Here is a 19,543-nt window from a genome sequence, read left to right on the forward strand (position 1 = left end):
CCAAATCCAATGTGGCCTCGCCTCTTGTTGGCCTGTCAACATATTGTGTCAGGAAACCCTCCTGCACACATTGTACAAAAAACGACCCATCTAATGTACTCGAACTATATCTCTTCCAGTCAATATTTGGAAAGTTAAAGTCTCCCATAATAACTACCCTGTTACTTTCGCTCTTATCCAGAATCATCTTCGCCATCCTTTCCTCTACATCCCTAGAACTATTAGGAGGCCTATAGAAAACTCCCAACATTGTGGACCTGCAGAGATGGTTCAGGGTAGGCCTGGATAGACCTGAGGGGAGTGCCCGAGTCCAGGCAGAGTCCTCATGGTTTGCGGCTCAGTCATCTGGAGGAAGCAGCTCACAATGTCTCCGAGAGGGAAGAGGAAAGTGTGAGGATTGGGCAGGGAAGGAACACAGGAGCAGAGGAAGGCCACGCAGTCCCTCGAACCTGTTCCGCCATTTAATGAGATCTTGGAAAAACTCAAATGAGTTCTGATTCCGAATCTTCATTGCCACAAGTAGGCTTACATCAACACTGCAATGAAGTTACTGTGACAAGCCCCGAGTGGACCTTTGCCCCAGATCCCTAACGCATTTGTTCAACAAAAAATCTATCAATCTCAGATCGAGCAACAATTGCCGTTTGGGGGAGAGTATTCCTGTGTGTAGAAGTGATGATTAATGTTGCTGTTGGCAGGTCTGCCTCTGATTTCTGGTCTCTGTCCCCTGATCCGGCACTCCCTGACCAGCGGATCCAGGTTCTCTGTTGACCCGACCGGTTTAGAAGCTGAGCGAGGATCAGCAAAGCCTGGTGAACTTGCAACAGTCAGACTGTTGGGTAAACTGATGTCCACAATTAAACCAATACTGGCTGCAGAACCTTGATGTCATGCTTCATCCTGACATTGCACATATACACATGATACTCCCAGCTCCAATCCATTCTGTCCACAACCTCCTGAGAATCGCCCCTCCTTATTGGGATTCATTCAAACGATATCAGAGTCACCGTGCAGAGGCGGCACCACATAGAAATAAATTAAAGAAAGATTTGCATTTTTTTCTTCGCTTTAAATTTGGAGTACCCAATTCATTTTTTCCAATTAAGGGGCAATTTAACGTGGCCAATCCACCTACCCTGCACATGTTTGGGTGGTGGGGGGCGAAACCCTCGCAAACACGGGGAGAATGTGCAAACTCCACACGGACAGTGACCCAGAGCCGGGATTTGAACCTGGGACCTCGGCGCCGTGAGGCAGCAGTGCTAACCACTGTGCCAACCTGCTGCCCTTCAGATTTGCATTTCTAAAGGAACTTTTCCAGGGCCAGGGCATCCTAATGTTTTGCAGATTGAAATCCATTTGAAATGTGCTCACAAAGTCAAGTGCCACAAAAAAACAGAGTCTAAATACATTTTCAGATAATCAGAATTTTAGTGATGTTTAAGCTGTTGGGCACTGACTCTCTGACAGTGCAGCACTCCCTCAGTACTGACTCTCTGACAGTGCAGCACTCCCTCAGTACTGACCCTCTGACAGTGCAGCACTCCCTCAGTACTGACCCTCTGACAGTGCGGCACTCCCTCAGTACTGACCCTCTGACAGTGCAGCACCCCCTCAGTACTGACCCTCTGACAGTGCAGCACCCCCTCAGTACTGACCCTCTGACAGTGCGGCGCTCCCTCAGTACTGACCCTCTGACAGTGCAGCACTCCCTCAGTACTGACCCTCTGACAATGCAGCACTCCCTCAGTACTGACCCTCTGACAGTGCAGCACTCCCTCAGTACTGACCCTCTGACAGTGCAGCACTCCCTCAGTACTGACCCTCTGACAGTGCAGCACTCCCTCAGTACTGACCCTCTGACAGTGCAGCACTCCCTCAGTACTGACCCTCTGACAATGCAGCACTCCCTCAGTACTGACCCTCTGACAGTGCAGCACTCCCTCAGTACTGACACTCTGACAGTGCAGCACCCCCTCGGTACTGACCCTCTGACAGTGCAGCACTCCCTCAGTACTGACCCTCTGACAGTGCAGCACTCCCTCAGTACTGACACTCTGACAGTGTAGCACCCCCTTGGTACTGACTCTCTGACAGTGCAGCACTCCCTCAGTACTGACCCTCTGACAGTGCAGCACTCCCTCAGTACTGACCCTCTGACAGTGCGGCACTCCCTCAGTACTGACCCTCTGACAGGGCACTCCCTCAGTACTGACCCTCTGACAGTGTGGCACTCCCTCAGTACTGACCCTCTGACAGTGCAGCACTCCCTCAGTACTGACCCTCTGACAGTGCAGCACTCCTTCAGTACTGACCCTCTGACAATGCAGCACTCCCTCAGTACTGACCCTCTGACAGTGCAGCACTCCCTCAGTACTGACACTCTGACAGTGCAGCACCCCCTCGGTACTGACCCTCTGACAGTGCAGCACTCCCTCAGTACTGACCCACTGACAGTGCAGCACTCCCTCAGTACTGACACTCTGACAGTGTAGCACCCCCTTGGTACTGACTCTCTGACAGTGCAGCACTCCCTCAGTACTGACCTTCTGACAGTACAGCACTCCCTCAGTACTGACACTCTGACAGTGCAGCACCCCCTCGGTACTGACCCTCTGACAGTGCAGCACTCCCTCAGTACTGACCCTCTGACAGTGCAGCACTCCCTCAGTACTGACACTCTGACAGTGTAGCACCCCCTTGGTACTGACTCTCTGACAGTGCAGCACTCCCTCAGTACTGACCCTCTGACAGTGCAGCACTCCCTCAGTACTGACCCTCTGACAGTGTAGCACTCCCTCGGTACTGACCCTCTGACAGTGCGGCACTCCCTCAGTACTGGCCCTCTGTCAGTGCAGCACTCCCGCAGTACTGCCCCTCTGACAGTGCAGCACTCCCTGAGTACTGACCCCCTGACAGTGCGGCACTCCCTCAGTACTGACCCTCTGACAGTGCAGCACTCCCTCAGTACTGACCCTCTGACAGTGCGGCACTCCCTCAGTACTGATCCTCTGACAGTGCGGCACTCCCTCAGTACTGATCCTCTGACAGTGTAGTACTGCACTGGGTGTATCAGCCTGGATCGGGAGCTCTGGTGGAAGGTCTTAAATCTCCTCTCATCTTGACCTTTTTGTGGGAGTATTGTTTGGAGGCACAGCTGAATCTAATTTTACTGACTTAAATATAACTTCCTGTGTTTCACCCTGAGAGATCATTTAATCCCTCCCTAACATCCCATCCTCCTTTCCCACTGCACTGTCAGGCTGGATCGTCACTCACTCCATGTTGTGGAGATTTGCTCTTGCCGCTGAGGCAGTTTTACGGAGCAGAGATCTGACCGTATGATTTCCAGTTCGTTCACTTGCTGCAAGAGGTGTCCTTGACTGAATTTCCATAAAGTCTGTTCCACCAACAGTTCTCAGTGCAGTTTTACTCAAATCAGATGGAAACATTTGAAGTTATTTCCAATGCAAATGGGTGGAAGAGGCAGGAATGCGGAGTTTCAGAGAGCATGTCGGAGCGAGGGGTACTGACTGCTCCCACAGGTGGGGGGGGGGGGGGTGGGGGGGGGGGGGCTGAGGGCCAGTGTGTGACCTAACCCGTGGGCATGGGCCACAGAAAGGTGAAGGGGGACACTTTGAGTGAGGAAAAGAAGGAGAGGGAGGGGTTTGATGTGAGAAATGGACTAAAACGGTTGAGGGGAGAGAGGAGGTTGACAGGGAGAATCGATCAATCTAATCTGATTATCTGATCATTCGCACTTCGCTGCTCATGGGCAGCGTGATGTGCACAAAATGGCGGAGACATTTCAGTGTTTACAAATCCCTTCGCGGCGTTTCGAGGCTGTGAAAGTTGCCGCAGAAATGCAAGTTCTTTCTCTACTACAGACCCAAGAAGTTCTGAGTGTTGAGCAGGTGTTGCTGTGTCGATGAACTGAGCAGTCAACCTGTGTACACGGGCGGTGGCCCAAACGGCGAATGAACGGAAGGCCCGCTGAAAGTCCCAGCTGTAATAATCCACGCGGGACCTGCGGGGTGGGAATGCTGATCTTTCCCGTGCTCCTTGTGGGATACGAGCTCCTCCGCCAGGGGGCGGGGCATCTCAATTATCCAATGTACACAAGGTCAGCCAGTAAGGGCAGCACGGTGGCGCAGTGGTCAGCATTGCTGCCTCACGGCGCTGAGGTCCCAGGTTCGATCCCGGCCCTGGGTCACTCAATGAACTGGGTACACTCAATGTATTAAGAGAAAGAGGTCGGCCGTTCATCACAGAATCATAGAATTTGCAGTGCGGAAGGAGGCCATTTGGCCCATCGAGTCTGCACCGGCTCTTGGAAAGAGCACCCTACTTATGCCCCTGCCTCCACCTTATCCCTGTAACCCCATCTAACCTTTTTTGTTCACTCAGGGTAATTTAGCATGGCCAATCCACCTAACCTTATTAAACCAACATTTTTTGTTCAGGTGTTAGTTGAACACAGAGCGTTGCCCAGAAATCTCTGCATATCTGGAAATAACCAAAGAGGCTTCTGGTCGCGTCATGTAGAAGGGGGAGGGGGGGGGGGGGGGGGGGGGGTGCGGGAGGGTTGCACGTTAGGAGGTTCCCGCTAGACTTCCTGTTTTTTGGCCCTTTACGCCCAGTTTTGGGGGGGAACTTTTATCTGAGCTGTCATCAGTAAAATCATGGGAATTAGAGAATGTCCATATCCCAACGGAAGAAGAAGAAACAAGTGGGTTAGCACTGCTGCCTCACGGCGCCGAGGTCCCAGGTTCGATCCCGGCTCTGGGTCACTGTCCATGTGCAGTTTGCACATTCTCCCCGTGTCTGCGTGGGTTTCACCCCCACAACCCGAAGATGTGCAGGGTAGGTGGATTGGCCATGCTAAATTGCCCCTTCATTGGAAAAAATGAATTGGGTACTCTAAATTTATTATTTAAAATTTTTTTTTTAATGAACCGTTCTAAGCTCTTGTCTGTCATGTTTGGGTTTCTTTCTGTCGGTCAGGGGAGACAGTCAGTGCGTGTGTGTGTGTGTGTGTGTGTGTGCGTACGCAGTGGGTTAGCCCTGCTGCCTCACGGCACTGAGGTCCCGGGTTCGATCCCGGCCCCGGGTCACTGTCCGTGGGGAGTTTGCACATTCTCCCCGTGTCTGCGTGGGTCTCGCCCCCACAACCCAAAAAGATGTGCAGGGGTAGGTGGATTGGCCACGCTAAACTGCCCCTTCATTGGAGAAAAAATGAATTGGGTACTTTCAATTTTGAAAAAGTGTCTGTGTGGTCTGTGGTTGTCCCCAGGGTTACACCTCCGTCAATGTGCGAATGTCTCTATTTGTCCGTCTGTCTCCACCTGTTTTCTTTACATTTTATGCTGAGTCACAACCATTTTCCCTGGAACTTTAATCTGGAACCAGTAAAATATTCTTGTTTTGCAGATATCACATGACACAATGGTTAATAAACTGTGGGCGGGTTATTGAGGATCTGGTTATATTAAGCACGGATTAACAATGACACTCGATGTAAAATTATACCTTGGCTACTGAATACTATAAATATTACTGTTTTCTTCCTCTTCCCGTCATATGTTCTTCCTTCTTCCTCTCTCCTGCCTTGCTATTTTCATTTTGCCTCTCTCTTCTTCCGTCTTTCTGCCCTATCTCGCTGCTTCACTCCATCTATCTCTCCGTTTTCTCCCTATCTGTGCAACAGGGCGGTTTTCCGCCTTTGCTGAAGCTTTCTCTGTACGGTCCAGATAAGAATTCTGTTATCTGTGAGATGCAAGTGTGGTGCGTAAAATGAGGGAACTGAAAAAACAACATGTGGGGAATGGAATAAACAAATTTCGATCTAAAACACAAATGACAGCATAACCTCACGTTTAATACACTGTAAAACTGTCAGTGATAGGATATTGGGCTGTTTAATCTACTCCGAAACTTGTGTCCCCCTCTAAAACATCTACATGTTAAATACATGCTCAAACTCTCAGTGACTGGTGTCTGTACATTAAAGACGCCCTCCTTTATGGCAAGTATGGGTTCCAGGCTGTTGATCGAATCACTACAGTGCAGAAGGAGGCCATTCAGCCCATCGAGTCTGCACCGACCTTTGAAAAGACTGCTCCACCCAGGCCCACGCCCCGACCCAGTAACCCCACCTAACAATTTGGACACTAAGGGGCAATTTATCATGGGCAATCCACCTAACCTGCACACCTTTGGACTGTGGGAGGAAACCGGAGCACCCGGAGGAAACCCACGCACACACGGGGAGAACGTACAGACTCCGCACAGACGGTCACCCAAGGCTGGAATTGAACCCGGGTCCCTGGAGCTGAGAGGCAGCAGCGCTAATCACCGTGCCAACCTTGTTTGTGTGTGTGTGTGTGTGTGTGTGTGTGTGTATGCACGTGAGAGTTTGTGTGCGAGTATGCGTCGCACTCTATTTATTGTATGTGTCACAGGAGAAGTTGACAGTTCTGAATAATGTCTGAGGTATTTGTCGCTCAGTGTGTTCTCTCTCTCTCTCTCTATATATGTATAACCCACGCTCTATGAGTCGCTGTCCCGTTCTGAATCTCTGTGTAACTGTGTGTTTTGCTCTATCTCAGTTCTGATGAATTCACAGATTTGACACATTAAGGGTGGGATTTTCCGTTTCAGAGACTGTCTGCTGACGCCCAGACAGAACCGATGGAATTCTACAACAGCAAAATCTGGAGCAATTCAGGAACCGTTAATGGGCTCGCACCGACAGCAGGTAGAACACGACGGATTCTAATGAGAAACGGTGTCGGATTCACCGGGGTCCGTGATTGACACTCGGGAGGCTGACAACTTGCAGCCGCGCATCCACTCCCCACACACACTCATCCCAGCCTCACACACACATTACACTCCCCACACACACTCATCCCAGCCGCACACACACATTACACTCCCCACACACTCATCCCAGCCTCACACACACATTACACTCCCCACACACTCATCCCAGCCGCACACACACACACGTTACACTCCCCACACACTCATCCCAGCCTCACACACACATTACACTCCACACACACACTTATCCCAGCCGCACACACACATTACACTCCCCACACACACTCATCCCAGCCACACACACACTACACTCCCCACACACACTCCACTCCCCACACACAGTCATCCCAGCCGCACACACACATTACACTCCCCACACACACTCATCCCAGCCGCACACACACATTACACTCCCCACACACACTCATCCCAGCCTCACACACACATTACACTCCCCACACACACTCATCCCAGCCACACACACACATTACACTCCCCACACACACTCATCCCAGCCACACACACACATTACACTCCCCACACACACTCACCCCAGCCGTACAGACACATTCCACTCCCCACACACACTCACCCCAGCCGCACAGACACATTACACTCCCCACACACACTCATCCCAGCCACACACACACATTACACTCCCCACACACACTCACCCCAGCCGTACAGGCACATTCCACTCCCCACACACACTCACCCCAGCCGCACAGACACATTACACTCCCCACACACACTCATTCCAGCCTCACACACACATTACACTCCCCACACACACTCACCCCAGCCTCACACACACATTACACTCCCCACACACACTCATCCCAGCCGCACAGACACATTACACTCCCCACACACACTCACCCCAGCCTCACACACACATTACACTCCCCACACACACTCATCCCAGCCGCACAGACACATTACACTCCCCACACACACTCAGCCCAGCCACATACACACATTACACTCCCCACACACACTCATCCCAGCCTCACACACACATTACACTCCCCACACACACTCACCCCAGCCTCACACACACATTACACTCCCCACACACACTCACCCCAGCCTCACACACACATTACACTCCCCACACACACTCATCCCAGCCGCACAGACACATTACACTCCCCACACACACTCAGCCCAGCCAACAGGATGACACTGGTTGTGCTGGAGTGCGCCCATCCCGCTGATGGGTCGGCTGGGGCCAGAGGGACCCAGGGGGTTGGCATCCTGGTGGGCGCCCGGCGCTAGTCAGGATTTTGGCCTCACAACGGATTCTTCCCAATCGCCTTTCCCATTTTCAGCATCGGTTAACGGAGAATCCCGACCAAACTCTTTCACTCTCCACAGTGCTCCGAAACTTGCTGAGGTTGTATTTCCAGAATTGATGTTTTTATTTCCAATTTTGAACATCAGTCTCCGTGTATCTCTGTAGCTGAATGTGCGTCTGCAACAATGTGTGTGTGTCTCTGTAACTGTGGGTGTGGGTGTGTGTGCGCGCATGTGCGTCTGTGTCTGTGTGTGTGTGTCTGTGTGCGTGTCTGTCTGTGTGCCTGTGTGTGTGTGTGCGTCTGTGTCTGTGTGTGCGTGTGTCTGCGTGTGTGTATGTGTGTGTCTGTAGCTGTGTGTATCCCAGGACCCAGCTGGGTCCCAGCCTGATGCTGAGCCAATGGAAGAGACGTTAGGATGAGGCTGCGACATTCAGAGGAAAATGACAGCGACGCTCCAGCAGATCCATAGCCGATTGGAGGAGTCCCAGAGGTCACGGGCGCTGGCGATGCCACCAGCAATGCGTGGCACCGAGGCCAACACTGCTATGATTCAGTGGGCTAGCCCTGCTGCCTCACGGCGCCGAGGTCCCAGGTTCGATCCCGGCTCTGGGTCACTGTCTGTGTGGAGTTTGCACATTCTCCCCGTGTTTGCGTGGGTTTCGCCCCCACAACCCAAAGATGTGCAGGGTGGGTGGATTGGCCACGCTAAATTGCCCCTTAACTGGGAAAAATGAATTGGATCGTCTCAATTTAAAAAAAAAACACAGCTAGGGTGGCGACTGCAGTGGCGAGCCTGGTTCACGACATTGGCACCATTGGCGAAGGTGCCCAAGATGTTGCGCAGTTGATGACGGCCATGGCTGAGGGTCTCGGCAAAATGTCCAACTTGCTGGGGGTTGTGACCCAGTACCAGGTTGACCTTGATGAGGTTTTGCGGACATGCCCCGCTCTCTGATGGCAATGAGGTGCTCGGGAGCTTGTCCCAGTCCCAGGTGGGCATTGACGTGGCACTGCAGAGCATGGTCCAGTCACTGAGGAGCATCGCCAAGGGCGGCAGCACCATGGTGCAGACATTGGGGAGCCACCAGGACTGGCAGAGCCAGAGGGTGCAGGGGCAGCCGGGGCTCGAACCAGCTTCCCCTCCATCCGAAGATAAACCCCAGGGCCCAATGGGCACCAAACGGGAGGAGGGGGCTCTGGGTGCCAAACCGGACCCATCCCATGGGGCGGAGACAGTGGCCACCAGCTCCCCCGAGTTCCACCCCTTTGATGAGGCCGCGTCTCAGAGCCAGCACATTGGACAGGGCGGCACGACTGTGCGTCGACAAGTGCGCCAGGGCCTTCCGGGCCCCAGGGTCATCGATGGCCAAGCGATGAGTTCAGCAGCTGGCTGCCTCCACCTCAGATGTGCATCCTGGGGACACACCTAGATGTAGCAGTAGAGCTAGGAGGACCAGGCACGTTGAGAATCACTGAGGGCACCGGGGAAGTGGGTGAGGGGGAAGAGGGTGGGATGGGATCGGGGGGGGGGGGGGGGGGGGGGGGGGAATTGGAGCACAACCAGTATGAGGCCTCTGTCACTTTCTTCCGCAATGCGGCCGACCTCTGAACCCTTTACCCATCTCTCCAGGCAGCTCCCCCTCCCACCCCGGGCACCTCGCGTGCAGGTCATAGTCATAGAAAATACAGCACAGAACAGGCCCTTCGGCCCACGATGTTGTGCCGAACCTTTGTCCCAGATTAATCATAGATTATCATTGAATTTACAGTGCAGAAGGAGGCCATTCGGCCCCCCGAGTCCGCACCGGCCCCCGGAAAGAGCACCCCACCCAAACCCAACACCTCCACCCAACACCAAAGGCAATTTGGACATTAAGGGCAATTTATCATTGGCCAATTCACCTAACCCGCACATCTTTGGACTGTGGGAGGAAACCGGAGCACCCGGAGGAAACCCACGCAGACACGGGGAGGACGTGCAAACTCCGCACAGACAGTGACCCAAGCCGGAATCGAACCTGGGACCCTGGAGCTGTGAAGCAATTGAGCTATCCACAATGCTACCGTGCTGCCCTTGAGAACAAATAAATCTACACTATATCATTTTACCTTAATCCATGTACCTATCCAATAGCTGCCTGAAGGTCCCTAATGTTCCCGACTCAACTACTTCCACAGGCAGTGCATTCCATGCCCCCACTACTCTCTGGGTAAAGAACCTACCTCTGATATCCCTCCTGTATCTTCCACCTTTCACCTTAAATTTATGTCCCCTTGTAATGGTTTGTTCCACCCGGGGAAAAAAGTCTCTGACTGTCTACTCTATCTATTCCCCTGATCATCTTATAAACCTCTATCAAGTCGCCCCTCATCCTTCTCCGTTCTAATGAGAAAAGGCCTAGCACCCTCAACCTTTCCTCGTAAGACCTACTCTCCATTCCAGGCAACATCCTGGTAAATCTTCTTTGCACCTTTTCCAAAGCTTCCACATCCTTCCTAAAATGAGGCGACCAAAACTGTACACAATACTCCAAATGTGGCCTTACCAAAGTTTTGTACAGCTGCATCATCACCTCACGGCTCTTAAATTCAAACCCTCTGTTAATGAACGCGAGCACACCATAGGCCTTCTTCACAGCTCTATCCACTTGAGTGGCAACTTTCAAAGATGTATGAACATAGACCCCAAGATCTCTCTGCTCCTCCACATTGCCAAGAACTCTACCGTTAACCCTGTATTCCGCATTCATATTTGCCCTTCCAAAATGGACAACCTCACACTTTTCAGGGTTAAACTCCATCTGCCACTTCTCAGCCCAGCTCTGCATCCTATCTATGTCTCTTTGCAGCCGACAACAGCCCTCCTTACTATCCACAACTCCACCAATCTTCGTATCGTCTGCAAATTTACTGACCCACCCTTCAACTCCCTCACCCAAGTCATTAATGAAAATCACAAATAGCAGAGGACCCAGAACTGATCCCTGCGGTACGCCACTGGTAACTGGGCTCCAGGCTGAATATTTGCCATCCACCACCACTCTCTGACTTCTATCGGTTAGCCAGTTCGTTATCCAACTGGCCAAATTTCCCACTACCCCATGCCTCCTTACTTTCTGCATAAGCCTACCATGGGGAACTTTATCAAATGCCTTACTAAAATCCATGTACACTACATCCACTGCTTTACCTTCATCCACATGCTTGGTCACCTCCTCAAAGAATTCAATAAGATTTGTAAGGCAAGACCTACCCCTCACAAATCCGTGCTGACTATCCCTAATCAAGCAGTGTCTTTCCAGATGCTCAGAAATCCTATCCTTCAGTACCCTTTCCATTACTTTGCCTACCACCGAAGTAAGATTAACTGGCCTGTAATTCCCAGGGTTATCCCTAGTCCCTTTTTTGATGGGTGTGAGCGAGCACTTAGCAGGCGGGCAGTGGTCAGACTATGGCATAGATTGAGGAGCATCAGCGCTCAGCTCTCTGCGGGTTAGCATCACCCCTGGTTCCTTGGCCAGTGACCTGCTGACGGTGCCGACACAGTCCCAGCACCCTGGAGTGACGTGTCCCATCACCTGGGTGTTCGGATGTTGGCTGCTCCGTGTGTGGTGTTGCCTCCCGCTGTGTCCAGGCATCACGGCCTGATTGGGATGCTGGGCAATGATTCCCACGTGCTACAAGGCCTGCCCGCCCCCGGGAATCCACTGGGGATGTGTGATGTGCTCACTGCACCACGGTTTCCCCATCAGCAATAGTCTTCAGCTGCGCGGCCACAGGTCCCGGCAGTTGATGGGGTTATGGGTGGTTGGTGGGGCAGACGAGCAGGAACAAGGAATGCCCACAGAACGGGTACACACAATCCATGGGTTGGCATGGTGGTGCCCCACGCGGTCCCCGCCCCTACCCTCCCATGGCGGCCCACGTCTGCAGCCCCCCCACCCCCCCCCCCCCCCCCCACCCCCCCCAAGCCAGTGTCAATTGCTTTCTCACCACCGTTATGGACCAGGGTTCAAAAAACTCCAGAGTAGGTCAGCACAGTGGTGCAGTGGTTAGCACTGCTGCCTCACGGCGCTGAGGTCCCAGATTCGCTCCGGCTCTGGGACACTGTCTCCACATTCTCCCCCTGTTTGCGTGTGTTTCGCCCCCACAACCCAAAATGATGTGCAAGGTAGGTGGACTGGACACGCTAAATTGCCCCTTAATTGGAAAATAATTAATTTGGGATTCAACATTTATTTAAAAAAAAAAGAAATCTCCAAAGTATATTGTGAAGTTCACCTGGCCAGTAACTGTTGAATTTGGCTGGGAGGAACACAAGAGCTTGAATTTCAGGTGTTATTCAACGGACTTCTAGGGTGCTTTTAATTAAAAAAAGCTTTATTCTAAGAATTGAGTTAACATTTGTATAAACACACACAGCAAGAACTTTTATCAATTACAAACACAAAAACCCCACACAGCGACTGGAATCTATGTATTACCCTTAATTCCTCCTTAACTGTTCCAATTAAATAACAAAATAAAAAAAAACCCTTTCAAAGGCTTGGCCCAGCAAACGGCATTGCTACTGGTATAAAGACTTGTTATTGATACTCTGTTCCAGGGCAGCACGGTGGTGCAGTGGTTAGCACTGCTGCCTCACGGCGCCAAGGTACCAGGTTCGATCCCGGCTCTGGGTCACTGTCCGCGTGGAGTTTGCACATTCTCCCCATGTTTGGTGGGTTTTGCCCCCACAACCCAAAGCTGTGCAGGGTGGGTGAATTGGCCACGCTAAATTGCCCCTTAATTGGAAAAAATGAATTGGGTACTCTTAAAAAAAAGATTTGAAAAATTGATACTCTGTTCCCCTTTTCGAACAGCAGGTTTGAATTCCTTCCAGACAGCAATTACCTGTTTAAGTTACCAAGTAGTCAGGAAACAGCTTTTATAATGAAGATAGAGAAACACATCTTCCAACCTGTGCAGTTCAAACCAGTACAAAACGCAAAGCGAAAGTAAAACCCACAGAGCCACAGCCCAGCTCCACCCACACAATGACATCACTGAAGCCACGTGATCAGACAAAAACATTTCTTAAAGGGGCACACCCATGACACCACGCCGAATTTGTCTGCGGGAGCGGGAAGACTGTTGGGCGCCTAGCGCGGTTCTCATTCTTGACCACTCCCACTATTCAACCCACTATTCACCGACCTCAATCTGCTTGAGCGAGAGCCTAATGAGGTCGGAGAATTGCACCCTATGTAACTCTGTGTGTCTGTAACTCTCTCTCTGTAACTCTGTGTGTCTGTAACTCTCTCTCTGTAACTCTGTGTGTCTGTAACTCTCTCTCCGTACCTCTGTGTGTCTAACTCTCTCTCTGTAACTCTGTGTGTCTGTAACTCTCTCTCTGTAACTCTGTGTCTGTAACTCTCTCTCTGTAACTCTGTGTGTCTGTAATTCTCTCTCTGTAACTCTGCGTCTGTAACTCTCTCTCTGTAACTCTGCGTCTGTAACTCTCTCTCTGTAACTCTGCGTCTGTAACTCTCTCTCTGTAACTCTCTCTCTGTAACTCTCTCTCTGTAACTCTGTGTGTCTAACTCTCTCTCTGTAACTCTGTGCGTCTGTAACTCTCTCTCTGTAACTCTGTGTGTCTGTAACTCTCTCTCTGTAACTCTGCGTCTGTAACTCTCTCTCTGTAACTCTGTGTGTCTAACTCTCTCTCTCTCTGTAACTCTGTGTGTCTGTAACTCTCTCTCTGTAACTCTGCGTCTGTAACTCTCTCTCTCTGTAACTCTGTGTATCTAACTCTCTCTCTCTCTCTGTAACTCTGTGTGTCTAACTCTCTCTCTCTCTGTAACTCTGTGTGTCTGTAACTCTCTCTCTGTAACTCTGCGTCTGTAACTCTCTCTCTGTAACTCTGTGTGTCTAACTCTCTCTCTCTCTCTGTAACTCTGTGTGTCTAACTCTCTCTCTCTCTGTAACTCTGTGTGTCTAACTCTCTCTCTCTCTGTAACTCTGTGTGTCTGTAACTCTCTCTCTGTAACTCTGCGTCTGTAACTCTCTCTCTGTAACTCTGTGTGTCTAACTCTCTCTCTCTGTAACTCTGTGTGTCTGTAACTCTCTCTCTGTAACTCTGCGTCTGTAACTCTCTCTCTGTAACTCTGTGTGTCTGTAACTCTCTCTCTGTAACTCTGCGTCTGTAACTCTCTCTCTGTAACTCTGTGTGTCTGTAACTCTCTCTCTGTAACTCTGCGTCTGTAACTCTCTCTCTGTAACTCTGTGTGTCTGTAACTCTCTCTCTGTAACTCTGCGTCTGTAACTCTCTCTCTGTAACTCTGTGTGTCTGTAACTCTCTCTCTGTGACTCTGTGTGTCTGTAACTCTCTCTCTGTAACTCTGCGCCTGTAACTCTCTCTCTGTGACTCTGTGTAACTCTCTCTCTGTAACTCTGTGTGTCTAACTCTCTCTCTCTCTGAAACTCTGTGTCTCTAACTCTCTCTCTCTCTGTAACTCTGAACAACAAAGAACAAAGAACAAAGAAATGTACAGCACAGGAACAGGCCCTTCGGCCCTCCAAGCCCGCGCCGACCATGCTGCCCGACTAAACTACAATCTTCTACACTTCCTGGGTCCGTATCCTTCTATTCCCATCCTATTCATGTATTTGTCAAGATGCCCCTTAAATGTCACTATCGTCCCTGCTTCCACCACCTCCTCCAGTAGCGAGTTCCAGGCACCCACTACCCTCTGCGTAAAAAACTTGCCTCGTACATCTACTCTAAACCTTGCCCCTCTCACCTTAAACCTATGCCCCCTAGTAATTGACCCCTCTACCCTGGGGAAAAGCCTCTGACTATCCACTCTGTCTATGCCCCTCATAATTTTGTATACCTCTATCAGGTCTCCCCTCAACCTCCTTCGTTCCAGTGAGAACAAACCAAGTTTATTCAACCGCTCCTCATAGCTAATGCCCTCCATACCAGGCAACATTCTGGTAAATCTCTTCTGCACCCTCTCTAAAGCCTCCACATCCTTCTGGTAGTGTGGCGACCAGAATTGAACACTATACTCCAAGTGTGGCCTAACTAAGGTTCTATATAGCTGCAACATGACTTGCCAATTCTTATACTCAATGCCACGGCCAATGAAGGCAAGCATGCCGTATGCCTTCTTGACTACCTTCTCCACCTTTCAATGACCTGTGGACCTGTACTCCTAGATCTCTTTGACTTTCAATACTCTTGAGGGTTCTACCATTCACTGTATATTCCCTACCTGCATTAGCCCTTCCAAAATGCATTACCTCACATTTGTCCGGATTAAACTCCATCTGCCATCTCTCCGCCCAAGTCTCCAGACAATCTAAATCCTGCTGTATCCTCGACAGTCCTCATCGCTATCCGCAATTCCACCAACCTTTGTGTCGTCTGCAAATTTACTAATCAGACCAGTTACATTTTCCTCCAAATCATTTATATATACTACAAAGAGCAAAGGTCCCAGCACTGATCCCTGTGGAACACCACTGGTCACAGCCCTCCAATGAGAAAAGCATCCTTCCATTGCTACTCTCTGCCTTCTATGGCCTAGCCAGTTCTGTATCCACCTTGCCAGCTCACCCCTGATCCCGTGTGACTTCACCTTTTGTACTAGTCTACCATGAGGGACCTTGTCAAAGGCCTTACTGAAGTCCATATAGACAACATCCACTGCCCTGCCTGCATCAATCATCTTAGTGACCTCCTCAAAAAACTCTATCAAGTTAGTGAGACACGACCTCCCCTTCACAAAACCGTGCTGCTTCTCACTAATACGTCCATTTGCTTCCAAATGGGAGTAGATCCTGTCTCGAAGAATTCCCTCCAGTAATTTCCCTACCACTGAAGTAAGGCTCACCGGCCTGTAGTTCCCAGGATTATCCTTGCTACCCTTCTTAAACAGAGGAACAACATTGGCTATTCTCCAGTCCTCCGGGACATCCCCTGAAGGCAGCGAGGATCCAAAGATTTCTGTCAAGGCCTCAGCAATTTCCTCTCCAGCCTCCTTCAGTATTCTGGGGTAGATCCCATCAGGCCCTGGGGACTTATCTACCTTAATATTTTTTAAGACACCCAACACCTCGTCTTTTTGGATCACAATGTGACCCAGGCTATCTACACCCCCTTCTCCAGACTCAACATCTACCAATTCCTTCTCTTTGGTGAATACCGATGCAAAGTATTCATTTAGTACCTCGCCCATTTCCTCTGGCTCCACACATAGATTCCCTTGCCTATCCTTCAGTGGGCCAACGCTTTCCCTGGCTACCCTCTTGCTTTTTATGTACGTGTAAAAAGCCTTGGGATTTTCCTTAACCCTATTTGCCAATAACTTTTTGTGACCCCTTCTAGCCCTCCTGACTCCTTGCTTAAGCTCCTTCCTACTTTCCTTATATTCCACGCAGGCTTCGTCTGTTCCCAGCCTGTTAGCCCTGACAAATGCCTCCTTTTTCTTTTTGACGAGGCCTACAATATCCCTCGTCATCCAAGGTTCCCGAAAATTGCCGTATTTATCCTTCTTCCTCACAGGAACATGCCGGTCCTGTATTCCTTTCAACTGCCACTTGAAAGCCTCCCACATGTCAGATGTTGATTTGCCCTCAAACATCCGCCCCCAATCTATGTTCTTCAGTTCCCGCCTAATATTGTTATAATTAGCCTTCCCCCAATTTAGCACATTCATCCTAGGACCACTCCTATCCTTGTCCACCAGTACTTTAAAACTTACTGAATGGTGGTCACTGTTACCGAAATGCTCCCCTACTGAAACATCTACCACCTGGCCGGGCTCATTCCCCAATACCAGGTCCAGTACCGCCCCTTCCCTAGTTGGACTGTCTACATATTGTTTTAAGAAGCCCTCCTGGATGCTCCTTACAAACTCTGCCCCGTCTAAGCCCCTGGCACTAAGTGAGTCCCAGTCAATATTGGGGAAGTTGAAGTCTCCCATCACCACAACCCTGTTGTTTTTACTCTTTTCCAAAATCTGTCTACCTATCTGCTCCTCTATCTCCAGCTGGCTGTTGGGAGGCCTGTAGTATAACCCCAACATTGTGACTGCACCCTTCTTATTCCTGATCTCTACCCATATAGCCTCACTTCCCTCTGAGGTGTCCTCTCGCAGTACAGCTGTGATATTCTCCCGAACCAGTAGCGCAACTCCGCCTCCCCTTTTACATCCCCCTCTATCCCGCCTGAAACATCTAAATCCTGGAACGTTTAGCTGCCAATCCTGCCCTTCCCTCAACCGGGTCTCTGTAATGGCAACAACATCATAGTTCCAAGTACTAATCCAAGCTCTAAGTTCATCTGCCTTACCCGTAATACTTCTTGCATTAAAACATATGCACTTCAGGCCACCAGACCCGCTGTGTTCAGCAACGTCTCCCTGTCTGCTCTGCCTCAGAGCCCCACTGTCCCTATTCCCTAGTTCTCCGGGAACGGACTTTTGGGCTCTTCAGAGGGGCCCCAACGGCAATTGGTCGACGGCTTCCAGTGTGGGAAGGTGACAACAAGGTCCCCCCGACATTATATGGATTGGACCAGGAGTGGAGCGGTGAAAAAAGTGATCTTGGAGCAGCGAAAAGTGAGAGGGAGAAAAAACAAGATGGCGGCGGGTGGAGACCAAGCAGCGTGGGCGCAGTGGTCGCAGGAGCAGCAGGAGTTTCTTAAACGCTGCTTTGAGGAGCTGAGGACAGAAATGCTGGCGCCAATGAAGGCGGCGATTGAGAAGCTTGTGGAGACCCAGAAGGCCCAAGGGACGGCGATCCGGGAGGTGCGGCAAAAAGCCTCGGAGAACGAGGACGAGATCTTGGGCCTGGTGGTGAAGGTGGAGGCGCAAGAGGCGCTGCACAAGAGATGGGCGGAAAAATTTGAGGACCTGGAGAATAGGTCGAGGAGGAAGAATCTTCGGATTCTGGGTCTCCCTGAAGGAGTGTAGGGGCCCAATGCCGGGGCATTGAGCATGATGCTCAATTCGCTGATGGGCGCGAGAGCTTTCCCGAGGCCCCTGGAGCTGGATGGGGCTCATCGGGTCCTGGCAAGGAGACCCAAGGCCAACGAGCCGCCAAGGGCCGTAGTGGTGAGGTTCCACCGCTTTATGGACAGAGAGTGTGTCCTGAGATGGGCCAAGAAAGAGCGGAGCAGCAGGTGGGAGAACACGGAGATCCGAATCTACCAGAATTGGAGTGCAGAGGTGGCTAAGAAGAGGGCTGGTTTTAACCGGTCGAAGGCGGTGCTCCATCGGAAGGGGGTGAAGTTCGGGTTGCTGCAGCCAGCGCGATTGTGGGTCACGTTCCAAGATTGGCACCACTATTTTGATATGTGATGGTGAGCGGTAGGTTGCAGGGGGTGCAGGTGGTACTGGTGAACGTATATGCCCCGAATTGGGATGATGCCGGATTTATGAAATGCATGCTCGGTCGGATTCCGGATCTGGAGGTAGGAAGCTTGATAATCGGGGGGGACTTCAACACGGTGCTGGACCCAGCACTGGACCGTCCTAGGTCCAGGACGGGTAAGAGGCCGGCTGCAGCCGAGGTGCTCAGGGGGTTTATGGACCAGATGGGGGGAGTGGATCCATGGAGGTTTGCCAGGCCGCTGGCCAGGGAATTTTCACTCTTTTCCCACGTCCATAGAGTCTACTCCCGGATAGATAGATAGCTGAAGAAATAGTGGAGGCGTTAGTTATGATCTTTCAAAAGTCACTGGAGTCAGGGAAAGTCCCAGAGGATTGGAAAATCGCTGTTGTAACCCCCCGTTCAAGAAGGGTAACAAGAAAAAAGATGGAAAATTATAGGCCAATTAGCCTAACCTCGGTTGTTATAAGAACATAAGAACTAGGAGCAGGAGTAGGCCATCTGGCCCCTCGAGCCTGCTCCGCCATTCAATGAGATCATGGCTGATCTTTGTGGACTCAGCTCCACTCTCCAGCCCGTACACCATATCCCCGAATCCCTTTATTCTTTAGAAAGGTATCTATCTTTTTCTTAAAAACGTTTAAAGAAGGAGCCTCAACTGCTTCACTGGGCAAGGAATTCCAGAGATTCACAACCCTTTGGGTGAAGAAGTTCCTCCTACACTCCGTCCTAAATCTACTTCCCCTTATTTTGAGGCTAAGCCCCCTAGTTCTGCCTTCCCCGACCAGTGGAAACAAGCTGCCCGCATCTATCCTATCTATTCCCTTCATAATTTTATATGTTTCAATAAGATCCCCCCGCATCCTTCTAAACTCCAGTGAGTACAGTCCCAGTCTACTCAACCTCTCGTCATAATCTAATCCCCTCAACTCTGGGATCAACCTAGTGAATCTCCTCTGCACTCCCTCCAGTGCCAATATGTCCTTTCTCAGGTAAGGAGACCAAAACTGAACACAATATTCCAGATGTGGCCTCAC

General features: G+C 50.8%; 1 protein-coding gene across 2 annotated transcripts in view; it reads left to right on the plus strand.

Moving 5' to 3' along the window:
- The first annotated feature begins 6,646 nt into the window (after nt 1–6,646).
- gfi1b (growth factor independent 1B transcription repressor) overlaps nt 6,647–19,543 on the plus strand; it is a 92,116-nt gene continuing 79,219 nt past the window's right edge. For both annotated transcript variants that reach the window (XM_072488854.1, XM_072488856.1), the window contains exon 1: nt 6,647–6,760. In XM_072488854.1, the coding sequence (XP_072344955.1) occupies nt 6,740–6,760 (21 nt within the window). In that variant the 5' untranslated portion in view covers nt 6,647–6,739. The remainder of the gene's footprint in view (nt 6,761–19,543) is intronic.

This window comes from Scyliorhinus torazame, chromosome 22, assembly GCF_047496885.1.
Source record: "Scyliorhinus torazame isolate Kashiwa2021f chromosome 22, sScyTor2.1, whole genome shotgun sequence".
Lineage (NCBI taxonomy): Eukaryota > Metazoa > Chordata > Chondrichthyes > Carcharhiniformes > Scyliorhinidae > Scyliorhinus > Scyliorhinus torazame.